General features: G+C 38.0%; 1 protein-coding gene across 1 annotated transcript; it reads left to right on the forward strand.

Annotated features, from left to right (window-relative positions):
- Window positions 1-836: 836 nt before the first annotated feature.
- On the forward strand, window positions 837-12680 carry LOC131774759 (major facilitator superfamily domain-containing protein 12-like). The gene is made up of 11 exons (XM_066171365.1): window positions 837-937; window positions 4778-4886; window positions 5592-5714; window positions 6704-6764; window positions 6944-7203; window positions 8011-8103; window positions 8890-8982; window positions 9530-9703; window positions 11024-11121; window positions 11736-11869; window positions 12310-12680. The coding sequence occupies exons 2-11, from the start codon at window positions 4788-4790 to the stop codon at window positions 12357-12359; spliced, it is 1185 nt and encodes a 394-aa protein (XP_066027462.1). The 5' UTR covers window positions 837-937; window positions 4778-4787; the 3' UTR covers window positions 12360-12680.
- The last annotated feature ends 446 nt before the right edge of the window (window positions 12681-13126 follow it).

A 13126-nucleotide genomic window follows, 5' to 3' on the forward strand; every position in this document is an offset into this window, starting at 1 on the left:
TAATGGTACAAAATATTCTAAAGTGTATTTCACTAGTTCACGAGAACCACTCTAACAACCCGATAAAATTAATAGTTCATCTGTTAATTGGCTTTAATAGTGACTTTTTGTTTTCTTTTAGTGATAAGAAAAATAAGCAATGGGTTTTCTTGCGTGTTTTAAGTGTCATCACCTCAGCACTTGGGGCTTTTTATAATTAAAATCTATCTCAGGCTTGAATCTTTTGTTAACCAAGAAAAAGAAAACATAAGAAGAAAGCCTATTTGGCAAATGTCTCACCTTGGAACAACCCCCTAACCGCAAAACAAAATTTAATCAAGTCAAAACAAACACAAAAAAAATGGAAATAGTGTCTAGTAATGTGTTTTGAAATAATAGCCTATAATATATGGTACTATCTCCCCCCACCCCACCCCAGAAAATGGTCTTCACATTACATAACAAATGCTGTTTTCAGCTCTCTGTATTGCAACTTTGCTGTATAATTCACGAATATCTCGACATAGTAAGTATAATGCATATCATTGATTCACGTTATATCACTGAAATAACATTTCACGGTTGTCTGCACATCTTTTGCAAACTTTACGGCATTGATGAAGACTCAATCATTGCATGTTGCATGTCGATGTTCTGTTACTTCACTCGATGTTCCTCAGAGTTCGAAAGAAGTAGCTTTGAGTGAATTCCTAGTCACTTTCCATCGATTAGCGTTGCCCAAAGTTTGTACTTGGCAGAAGGTAACACATGTACTTTAGTAGCGGTTTATTATAAACAGTTCAACGCACATTTAGAACAGGCCTTTGATAAATACACGTGATTCGACCATGTTTGCTTTAGATATACGATCCTGGATGATTGGAGGTAGGAGCATTTTTTTTTTACTCAAGTGATAGTATTGCAACTTTGCTGTATAATTCACGAATATCTCGACATAGTAAGTATAATGCATATCATTGATTCACGTTATATCACTGAAATAACATTTCACGGTTGTCTGCACATGTTTTTCAAACTCTACGGGATTGACGAAGACTCAATCATTGTATGTTGCATGTCGATGTACTGTTACTTCACTCGATGTTCCTCAGAGTTTGAGAGAAGTAGCTTTAAGTGAATTCCTAGTCACTTTCCATTGATTAGTGTTGCCCAAAGTTTGTACTTGGCAGAAGGTAACAAATGTAATTTAGTAGCTGCTATACGTTAGTCGATCAAAGGTCTTATGTGATACGGAGGCATTGCGCGCCATGCTGCCTTGCGATTTCTTCCAGTTTCCTCCTTTCCGACTTACTTCACGCAAAGCGTAAGATCGCTTAAGCAAAGATTTAACCATGAGTCGAGGTGGAGAACAGAGAACTTCAAAGAGTCTTTCTCCCGGCGACTGCTCTAATTTCTCGTTAGACATTGTCATCATTGTTCTATTTATAGCAAAAAGTTGAGGTCTGAATTTAGTCACTTTCTGTTGTCGAATGTGTTTCCTGTTGAAGAAAGACTCGAAAAAGAGAGATTCATAGATAGATTTGGGAAGCCTACAATGCCTAGTTGAATTTTGAATCAAAGGGTATGAGTCATAAGTTTAATAGCATTATTGAACACAGAATCAACCATTACAAAGAAAATCAAAATGAACAATCTCTTTTATTCCAAACAATTTTTTTCTGGCAAAGTCTTTATCTTTCGAATTCAGCCTTGTTCGTGCATATTCACTTATTAAAGCAAGGCTGTAAATTATCATCAGTTATGATATCTGTTATGAGCGCTTAAGAGAGTGTCTCTGTAAGAGCGGTCCGGTCGATTTTGCTTGAGACACGGATTTCGCTCGTTTCTCGTGTGTTGTAAGACATTCATGTACCTATACTAAAACCACAATCAGTTTGATCGGATCTCTTTATTTTTCAGAGTTTTACGGAAATTAAATTTCACTAGAGCGAAGGCTTGTTGTGACACTTTTCAAGACTTTAATTTCATACAACTTTAGAGGACAATTTACAAAAAACTACGGAACTCAGCAAATAAAAAAAACCACAGCCATGTATATTAACTCTATCTTATCTATCGAGGCGACTTTCGTAAACATCACGTGTCAATCAAGGAAACAGGAAGACTTGAATGACACCTTATCGGTTCGCCTAAATCAAACACGCCAAAACCGATCAAATTCAAGGTAAATTTTTGAAAAAGTGAGGCGTTCTTAACTGATCCAACTAACATAGCTAGGAAGTAGGTGCCATAGAAGAGATAACTACAGAAAAAAACTTTGCGGCCCGACCTTTACGAGAACTTTATAACTCCGTGAACTTACCTAATTTTCGGCAATCTCCAAGTTTGGCCGCCATTTTGAGGGACTTGTCAACATGAAGCGTAACCGATATAAATCAAGCAGGTTAATCTTAAACCGTCAGAAATATATAAGAAAGCAATTCAAATGAACTTTTCTTTCAATTCAAGCGGCAAAATTTGAAATTGTTTGTTAAACTTACCATCCCCATGCGACCATTTATTCCAACAATACAAACACTACAACTTTCTGAATTCCCCTCGTCGATTCCACCGCAAGAAATAACCTGTGCCACCCAAGCTTCGACTCGAATGTGAAGTACGAATCAAATAACATAACTGCTTCATCTTCGCGGCAATATCACGCTGGTATTTTGATTTTCCGATCGACAAGAACGGCGATCAAGAATCGATCGGTTTGTTTACCTCGTAAACGTGACCGCTGACCAGCTGCTGAGTGAAAATAGCATAGCGCGGGGTGGGGTGGTTGGCGGGCTTATCGTCATAAGATATTCGAATGCATGCTCAAAAAGCTTTAGGACTATCAGTCTAAACAGTGAAGGCATGCTTCGAGGTTATTATTATTCCGGTTTTGGCAAAGGATCAAAGTGAGGCCGCCAAACTTACTGCTTTGAGGTTCGTGAAACCCTTTCGATTGCTACACTTATATACTCGTATCCATGTTGGGACAAGTTGACTATACTTTAGCTTAATTAGCCTTAGAGTCAGATTTGGTCAAAACAGGGGTGTTCCCTGCCCCACGTATAGGAACTGGGGACCGATCAGTTTAGCCACCAAAGAACTAAGTAACCAGGCCTGACACCCGTGTACTTTTGTGACGTAGCAACATATACAGTGTCAAGGCATTTGCACTATTACGATTTTTTTTACAACCTGGCTCTTAGTCAAATAAATTTAGGCGAGTTGCAGAGCCCTCGTCACGATTGTACTTGGTACTTAAAATGGTTTGGGTAAATTAACCGATAGAGAAGCCTTGACTGTGCTCTGTTCTTTTGTAAAGCACGCAGGAAGCGGCTAGAGTACGAAAGAAGTGAGAAACACAAGACATAGCTCAAACCGCTTCCTGAGCGCTTTAAAACAAAATAGAGCACAGTCAAGGTTTCTCTATTTGTTTATAATAAAGAGTCCGTTAAATTCCCAAAGCAAACTCCCAAGCATTACTTTCAATTTTCAAAACAAACTTTATTTCCAAAGCGAACAATAGTGTTGTCAGCATGCTCTATACTCTCATAACTCCTACGCTACAATAAGCCAATCAGAATCCCTGTTAGAATGGCCTAAATAATCTGATTAGCTGTGCAAGACGAAAGCTGTCAAAAGTGTCAAACCATCAAAGTTAAAACACCATCAAAGTTCACATTCTGCAATAGTTTACAAACTTAAATAGTTCGGCAGGTCTAATTTAACACTTTTGCCTGAAGTTTTTTAGTCTCTAATACAGAATCTGAAAGCGAAATGTTCACTGAAACTCGGCCGAATCGTGGCTCATGAAACACACGAGTTTTTTCACATGACAGGTAGAAAACAAACAGTTCAAGGCGAGTGTTTTATGAATGAACGACAGCCGAATTCACCGGAACGTAGAGATCGCTCGGGATGAAAGCGCATCGGAAAGGATATCAGAGCAAGCTCTTATTTTTTCACTCGAAGGGCAGCCGATGTAGTTCCTGAGGCTTGCTTCGCTTCGATGACCGAAGATCGCCATGATGAGCTAGCCACGATGGACCTCAGCGTGATCGCAGTCGCTCTGACACCGGCATGATTAGTATGACTTTTAACAGTTATGCCAGTTTGGTTATATTTTTCATTCTGTTGCTACTTACCAGCTCGCTTGTTCCGAAATTTCACTTTCAATTAACTTAAAAAAGCCAGAGAGAAGTCCCGGAAAAGGTGAAACATATAGTACAATTTAGCTGATGACGTGACAGCTTTAGCTCAGCTCTATGCTTTATACCCTCATAGAGCACGCTCTTTCAACCAATGACAGCACGTGTTATATCCGAACTTTATTATAGACAATTATGGTAATGTCAATAATGATAATAATGATAATAATAATAATAATAATAATAAAATTATAGTAATCATAATAAAATTATAGTAATCATAATAACAAATATAAACATAGCGATATTGGTTACATGAATCATGCGTGACTTCCCGGTTTCGCTGGTATGTCTGTATTTCGGTCGTAAGTTTTCCCAAGATCCTACTTCGGATAAATCTTATGTAGGGTTCAAATCCCGTACGGGCCTGAATTTTTTCAGGTCCTATTTACAACTACTCGTTTCAGTAGTGTTCTTAGCTGCGAGGATCTCTTAATTTCAAATCTTATGTAGTTTTATGTATTTGTCGAAGTTGATTTCCTTTCCGAGACAGTTACACTTAATAACTAACTAGTAAATCCCTAGGCCGTTCTTGCCTCTACAAAGTGTAAAGATTTTTCAAAGCTCACTTGCAGTTGACTTCTTATCAACAGAACGGGTTTCATGTACTTAACTGGCATCGTTTCCTACCTTGTGGCATGGCTAATTCTTGGACGAGATAGCCGTGATCAGTTAACAAAAGAAAGCTCAATGAATTTTATGGTAATTGATAACATCCACATGATTCTAGTGCTGCCACTGACTATTACTATTCCACTGTTGTTTCTTTCTCTACTTACTTTCTTCCTGTATATCCGACACAGAGCATCAAGGGGTATCCGAGCTTTCAGCTTGTGGTTGATGGGCTCATGTCCATTTGGAGTTATCGCTTAAGCCTGTTTACATGAGGGTGGGGGACCTCAGGTGAGGTAACCCGCCTGTCCATATGATTTCTTATTTCATTTTGATCACGTTTACATGATGGGTGGGGTGACCTGCCTAGGCGGGTTGCCCTGTCTGCCAGGTAGGGTAGCCCTGTCAGCCGGGGTGATAATTTGCCATGTAAACGTGTCAAGGTGGGGTAACCCGCCTAGCCGGGGTCGCGTTCGTGGCAAAAAGCTCAAAAGCGAAACAAGTATGTTTTAAAACTTTGTACATTTCTTAGCCGTTTCATGGCAGAAATCACCAGAAACCGCAACGGACATACAAGGAGTGTGAAATGATCACATTTCGGAATATTTAGAGTTGGTTTCCCAAACTATTCCGTATAACGTATCAAGTCGAATAAGAAATTATATGGACAGGCGGGCTACCCCTCCTACCTGGGGTCCCCCACCTCCATGTAAACAGGCCCTAAGACAACTTTATCCTTTTTGTGTCTATCACTGAATTCACTTAACTGCAGTTCTGATGTCTGCTCATCTACAGGTGATAACCCTGATCTTGACAGGAGTAGGACTGATTTGCTCTGCCATTTTCCATTTTGGAACGAAAGAACCTTCAGACGATTCGGGGGAAAACAGGCGGTCTAGGTCAATTGCAGATTATATGGTAAATTTTGGGAACGTCGCGATCAATACAATTGTTTAGTCTGACTCTAAATTATGAGAAAAACGATTAAACGTTCATTTGCCCATCTTAAAAAAAAGGAGACAGAGAAGGAGCTACCTGAGTAACCACACATTTAATGGACATTTGTCCATCGTTTCCCTTTTAATAACATGCAAGCTCATTCGCTGAGAACACGAGAATTTATCCCGAACAGTGCAGAAAATTGAAATTAAATTGATTTACTGGTAAGTCGCGATAGCACATGAAAACAAAATGATAGACAGATCGAAAGAAAGTTGAATGTTTTAACTTAGGGTTTGAAGGAGAGTTCTAAGAATGAAACACCCAACGAAGCGCAAACAATTGGCTAAGAGTGGGGAAGTCTTGGGCACCAAAAACGGTCGTAACAAAAGTATTGAAGGCCATAAGAAAATTCGCGTGGAGTTTACGCGACAGTTCGTGAAAAAGAATGACGGGGAATGTTACAAGCGTGATAGCCTTTGCGTACTGATTACTGCTGTTAAAGCTATTTTCTGATTACTGCTATTAAAGCGATACCTAACTGAGAAAGCCAGCAAATGCTCGATTTTCTTAAAAATAAGTTTAAAAGAAAACAGAGTTAAATTTTTGTCTTTGAAAAATGTATGAGTGCTGATTTATCTAAAATTACATTAAAAATCATGTGGCTACCTAAGCTTTTCGAAGTCCTTATTTGCATGTAAATGTAAACGTTGGGTATAATTTGAAACAATTATATGATCCTTACCAACGGAATTTGGAATCTTGCCACTGCATCGGAGAAGGGATTTTTTCACACCACAGAACTGACCCCCATTGTTACTGTTAACCACCTTACTGGAATCATGATTGCACTTTATCATGACTACGTCTACAGAATTTTTGAGAGAAAATTGCGCCGTATTTCACTAATTATTATTATCATTTCTGATGATCTTTTTCAACTGATGTACCGCATACATTTGTTGCAGAGAGAAACCTCCTTTATACCATCACCCGTTGTGTTACAGTCATTCGTGTATTTTGACAGATGTAAGTTCTTATTCATTATTTATAAGACCGTGTAACAACTCACTTGTTGTTTTTTTTTTTTAACAAAGTTTCCTTTCATTTTACTCCCTAAAACATTTTCTTAATTCCATAGCTTTTCTGATCTCAATGTTTTTATAAATTGACATATGACGCCGTTTTTGTTTTTTCATCAACCATAGATCAGCAGCGAAAGGAAAACGGTCGGGGAGTAATGGAAAATGGACAACAAAAGTCAGAATTGTACAATCAAGGTCACAAACTGACCTCTGGTCTTGACAATCAAGGATTCGATTCAAAAGAAACACAGCTTAACCAACATTCTCAGGATGTTAGCCAAGATGAGGGAAGAGCTATGCCATCTGTTGTTTCTGATACTGAATCCGCTCAACCACCAAAAAAGGCAGTGAGAACCTGGCTCAAAGATCCTCATTTGTACAAGGTAACTTAATTTCTGGTACAATGAAAATTTCTTTAACACTGACTCGTTCTTTCCTGGATAATTTTAACTTTTGCGTGCATGTAATCATAGTGCACTTGAGTACCTGCAATGTAATCTTCAGCTTTCACACTAAAAAATGCCTATTGCAGATGATCCAGGGAGAAACACAAACCAGGAAACACATGATTTTTCTCTCCACCATTAAATTGCGTTTGAGAGATTATGACACCAGCCGTGAGAATTCAAAAGGTAGCCTAACTTCTCGAAAATTGTCTATAAAGGTGCTAAAAATCCGATTCGAGTCCCGCTATGTTTGGCCTCTTACCTGTGACGTGAAAAAGTCTCAGTTTCCATGTTTTCCTTTTCATTGCGATTTCTTTGCATAGTTAAAAGTTCTTAAAAAAGTAAATTTTTAAGTAAAGAAAGTTTGGTTTTTTTTTTGCAATAACCAATGTAACCGCTACTTATGAGCCGCGCGTTACATATTTGCGCAAGCGGCCAGGTTACTGAGCTATTTTCAAAACGGCGGCATCCATAGTCTCCCACCTCGGAGGACAAAATTTGAACAGTTAGGATACTCTTTGGAATCCAAAAGACGCGGTGAGTAAAACATTTCTATACACACCGGATTTTCATAATTATGTAGTAAAGGACAAAGTGGTTTCCGGAACATACTTCTTCGTTATTATATTGTAAAAAACTTTAGTGCAGGTAATACATCGTAAATTAGGATATTGTCATAAGTGAATTTCTGGAACGGTTGGACGTGGTTATCTACAAATGTAGTTCACTTCTCTTATTTTACAGGTCGCAATTATTTACGCGTGTACAAAGGGTTCACAGGATGTGTTTTACGCTTACCTGCCCCTACTCCTCACTGACAAACTGAAATTTGAAAAGGTATGTACCAGCAAACTTTTAAGAATTTCCCTCGTTGATTTATTTTTCTGGGCTTGAAAGATACTAAACGTTATACTCGATTTTTCTGCAATGGTTAATCAACTACCTGCTTACTCGTCCATTCTCATTTCCTTTCTTCCTCCTTCACCGTCCATTAGCCAACTTTACATTAGGACGGAAGAAGAGACAGACAGGCAGATACACACGACATGCAGACAGACAGGCAGACAGAGAGACCGGTAGACAGACAGATAGACAGACAGGCAGACACACGACGGACAGGCAGACAGACGGATAGATAGACAGACAGACAGAAGGACCATCACTCAATTTTTTAAACATTTGAAAGAATTGAGTAAAAAAATGGAGTAGTTGTAGCAAATTACTATTCAGAGTGGACCACGAGTTAAACATCCCGAATCGCTTTCCTGTTAGCGTTCATACCCTACTATTTATAGCCAAGAAACTTACTCTGTCAATGCCCCACTTACTAAGAATAAAAAATCACAAGGTAAGGACGACTTGATGCTGGTTTAGGCATTACCAAAAGAGCGAAAGATAACCGTCATGATGACTACAAACCTCCTTCAGGTGTCAGGTAGAAGTTCTGCCTACGGAAAACTAGTTCCTCTTGTGAGGGAATTAAGTTGCACGTACCCGATTGGTATATATGGGAGAATCAAGGATTCGACAAAATGCAAATTTGATGAAAGCAAGACAATCAATTCGAACCCCCGAGAAAACTTGTAATTTCTATAACCTCAGACGTTTGTGCTTTTTTCGAAGGAAGCGATTGCCAATTTGCCATTGATATTGTTAGTGAGTGCCACACTGTCCTCTCAAATATCAAGGAAGCTCTCTGGAAAAGTAGGAAAAAAGGTAATGAAAAGAAAAAAAATATATTTTCAGGTAATTTTCAAATGGAAGCGATGTTCGTGGACAAAATTTAAAGCTGATAACCGAATAGCAATTTAATTACCCTTAAATATCTGGTCTCAAACGCCAACAAGCCGGAGCTAAGCAGTTTGCGCAGCTGGATCTGACTACGACACAAAGTGAATCGATTTAAAATCCATAAAACGTTCTCTCTCTGAATTCAGCTGCAATTTTTTCAAAAACGTTAACGTTACGCACTAATAGTGTCACATCGTAGTTTTATTTGAGCTTTTTTTTTTATCGTTACCGAGATCACATTGACTAGTATTTCTTTTTACTTAATTTCTATTACTCCGGAGAAGCGTCCTCTTGCAGCCAAAAGCAACTAAACCCAGCTTAGCAAAGCTTGGATGGTTATTTTCCATATAAGGTTATTCGGTATATAAGCATACCAGTTAAGCAGTCAGAAAACTGGAAATATAATATTCAAAAGCGACAATTTAATGATATATGTATTAGCTATCTGTTGAAGCTCCTCATCCTGTTTTAGTGGTCCTTTATTGTGGCTGCTCTGACCGTGACTGGATCGTGTTTGTGGTTTCTGTGTATTAACCAGTCATCGAGAGTGTTCACTTACCCAGCCGTCGTTCTACTGGGGTTTGGGTCCTCCGCCATGTTTGTTAATGCACTTGGCTTTGCAACAGAACTCATTGGAGACAACAAAGTAAGTTGAAGAACTCTTTATTTTGGCTTTGATCTAAAATTTTCATAAAACTAATGATAACTATACAAATCCAATTGTGCTTTAATACTAGGATTGTAAGATCACGCTACGAATAGTATAGTTATTAAAGATTTTTTACCTTTCTTCTTGTTTCATATCAAACTCTTTCCCCAGTGCGACGAACATTTGTTTTTCTCGGTTCCAGGTGTACGCAACCACTAACCCCACGTAATGCGCATGCTCTCTGTTACGAATTTTCAAAATGGCGGACAGGTCAAAGAGGGAAATTAAAAAAACAAAGCGATTTTGCAATGAATTCTCAACATACACCCTCGTTAGAAAGGCGAATCCATGGAAGAAAGATACAAAACTGTATGATATTGAGATCGATATGATATTAAATCGATACCGAGGGCCCGTTTAATTGCCTTCCGCCATGATTATTAGCTTTCTTGACAGCTTTCTGAAGACAGAATACTTTCTTTCTGAAGACTTCTGATATGCGGCTATTGATTATTACACCTCGTATACCTGATTGCTCAAACACTTTGTTTACGATTGTTGAAAGGACCGACTCATGGTTCTCCGTCTTCGTCTTGACATTGCTTTGAAATAGTATAGACTAGTAAGCTGAAACGAAAAATTAATCAGGGAAGTTTACGAAAAATCCAGCAAACAAGCTTTAAAAAGGCATTTATTTAGACTTCATACTTCAACGAACTTCACAAATCTTACTTGTTTATCTTGTAAGTAAACAATGGCAGATTAATTCCCGAAGCGCTTTCTGAGTTTCCCGATCCCTCTCCTACTGTTTTCACGCTTACAAAACAGGAAAAATCAAAAGGAGGAAGATACAGCTGTATGACGAAGGCAAATCTGCTTTTTGTTCGACACTTTACATATCAAAACAAAGGAAATTTATTCCCCTTTTTTATTCTGGCGGTACATTTTTAATTTGCGCCTGCGTAAAAAAGATATCGCCAGAGACCCTTCGCTCGGTCGTGTTTTGATCAAAAACGCCTTGTTAATTTCACGCAACCGCTCGGAGAAAGAGAGGTAAAAATGACTGAGGGAAAAAACTTTACCTTCAAGTTAGAAAATTAGTAAAATAGAAAGCCACACTATTATAGTTTAATATTTCAGAGGTACATTGAGTGCTTTTTCCGTAGAGAATCCGCACGATGGTAAAACATTCGAAAATTACACTCGATTTCAGGGGGTGTTGAAGTGGGCGTGGTCACTACATTCATGTTAAGGCTATTTGTACCCCATGAGTTTGATATGAAACTAATCCTTTTTATTGGATCAATTTTTCTGCAGGGCAGCTCTGGTTTTGTGATTTCTGTCGTAGGTACCATCTCCAATCTGACCTCAGGGACTCTTTATATTGTCATACAAGTTTTATTTCCTAGAGGAAGGTAAATTTGGATTTTTTTGCTTTGAGATAAGAATTATTTTTATCCCTGTAAAATATGAAGGGATTTTTAAAACAAAATGTGACATCCCAGCCTGTTTATTTTTCTTTTCTTCGATGTTCTTTGTCCTTCCTTAGTTTCTTTCTTCGTCCATTTTCTATCGCGTTTCTAATTTTTTTTTCGGTGTTATACATGTTCTTCTTGACTCTTTGTTCTTCTTGTTATTCAACGCTGCTATTAGTCTTTTCTTCTGTTCATCCCTCGTCCCTACCAGGCTCCTTCCTCCATCCTGTTCAACAATAAATTCCACCAGCATCTTATGGTGCATAGGATGCGTTCCAGGAGCATTAAAATCAATGGGATTTTCTCGCGAAACGAAAGGAGACGACAAAGCCTCAAGATAAATTTTGAGTAAAAGAGGATGGAATTTTCATTAGAAAAAATAATTACACCCAAGGGCTATTCAGGAGAATTACTAAAGCAAAATAGATTTTCAAGATGATAAAATAACTTTTATAAAACTCAGGTAATCGATGTCAATACAGTTATTTGAGTTATTCTCTTTAGAAATATTTTACAAAGCGTAAACATTTCGAGTGCTTCGTTCTTTTTACTAGTGCATCTGCCGATTGCCAAGAGTGTGGGAGTTACGTACAAAATGTGTTCTCAATCGTGCCCAGCTCACTCGCTACTTTTAGCTTGCTGCTTGTAATGATTTTTCAAGTTCACCTGACAGTCTGCGGGAAAAAAGGTAAGATGCAGCTTTTTGGGTGACTTAAAGCCGTGTTTTTGCGTGTAGTTGAAGATGGATGAACTCCAAGCAATCATAAAACAAAGGCTCACTTCCTGAAGAGAAAGAAGAATTAAAAAAATTGTAAAGGGGGTAAGTTTCTAATAGAAAAACCGCGGTGCTGCGTCGGTGGGAGAGTATAACAAGGTAATTTAGTATCAACAACTTAGTTGATAACGTAAATTGGCCACCGTAAAGAGTTTAAAGGCTGGTGTTTCGAACGTTACCCCTTCGTCAGAGCGAAGGGCTGATGCTCGGTTTGTGGTTTATCTTTTAGATAAGATAATAGAAGGAGTTACACAAATGCTCGAGGCATAGCCAGAATTGTTAATACCAATATCATTAATGATTAAAGATTCAATTTCAGATCTATTTCTTATTTTTTACCCAAAACTAAAAAGGAACCGAAAAGGAGACCGGAACAGACTCAGGCTTTACAACTCATCTGTAATGTATTGTTAGAAGAAATAACATGTTGAGATGCTGGCTGGCTGAACTTGGTGGCATTTAACTACGTTTACCTCATTTATATTCTCTATAATAATGACAGTAATTTCAAGCTTGTGTTGTAGTTCTCTTTTATTTTCTCACTAATGAACTTGGCGCTTGTGAGCGGACTGTCAGTATCGCAGACCGATTATCTTCTGATAATTTTTTTTACTAAAAATGGACAGATTTGAGCATTTTTCATTGAAAATTCTGTCTCGTGAAAAAAAGTAGTCATGCTGTTTTTTTTTTTTTTTTTTAGTACTGATACTCTCTGTCCTCTTAGATATTTTTCTGATACTGAAATACAACGAAATGCATTTTTTAAACACATTTTACATAATAAAGAGTTTCGATAACATGTTTGGTTGTCAAATTGTTGTGTTTACAACACGTCAAGACGTTGCTTTTGTGGGAGAACGGTTCAGTATTGCAGTGTACCCGATCTAAACAAACCAGCAGACACGAGATATTTTAAATTGCTAACAGAACAAGCATAAATATCACAACCATGTAACTGCGTTCTCGAGCAACCGAGATCTTAAAGTTTACGATATCGGATATTTTCTAAAACTAAGAGTAACTGTTATGGACCTATCCTTCAGAAAGAAATATGAGGCTTACCGGTCAATACTTCTTTACTGCTTGTAATTGCACGAGTAGCAAAATCTTTACAAAAGGAGGATATTGTTCCTAATTAAACAAGGAGAAAATTTTAAATCAAAGGAGAAT

This window comes from Pocillopora verrucosa, chromosome 1 (assembly GCF_036669915.1).
Source record: "Pocillopora verrucosa isolate sample1 chromosome 1, ASM3666991v2, whole genome shotgun sequence".
NCBI lineage: Eukaryota > Metazoa > Cnidaria > Anthozoa > Scleractinia > Pocilloporidae > Pocillopora > Pocillopora verrucosa.

Coding starts and splice junctions, on each gene's coding strand:
- LOC131774759 (XM_066171365.1), top strand. CDS start 4,788: ATGTACTTAACTGGCATCGTTTCCTACCTTGTGGCATGGCTAATTCTT. Junction 11,122..11,735: donor GTTTTATTTCCTAGAGGAAG/GTAAATTTGGAT, acceptor TCTTTTTACTAG/TGCATCTGCCGATTGCCAAG. Junction 11,870..12,309: donor GACAGTCTGCGGGAAAAAAG/GTAAGATGCAGC, acceptor AAAACTAAAAAG/GAACCGAAAAGGAGACCGGA.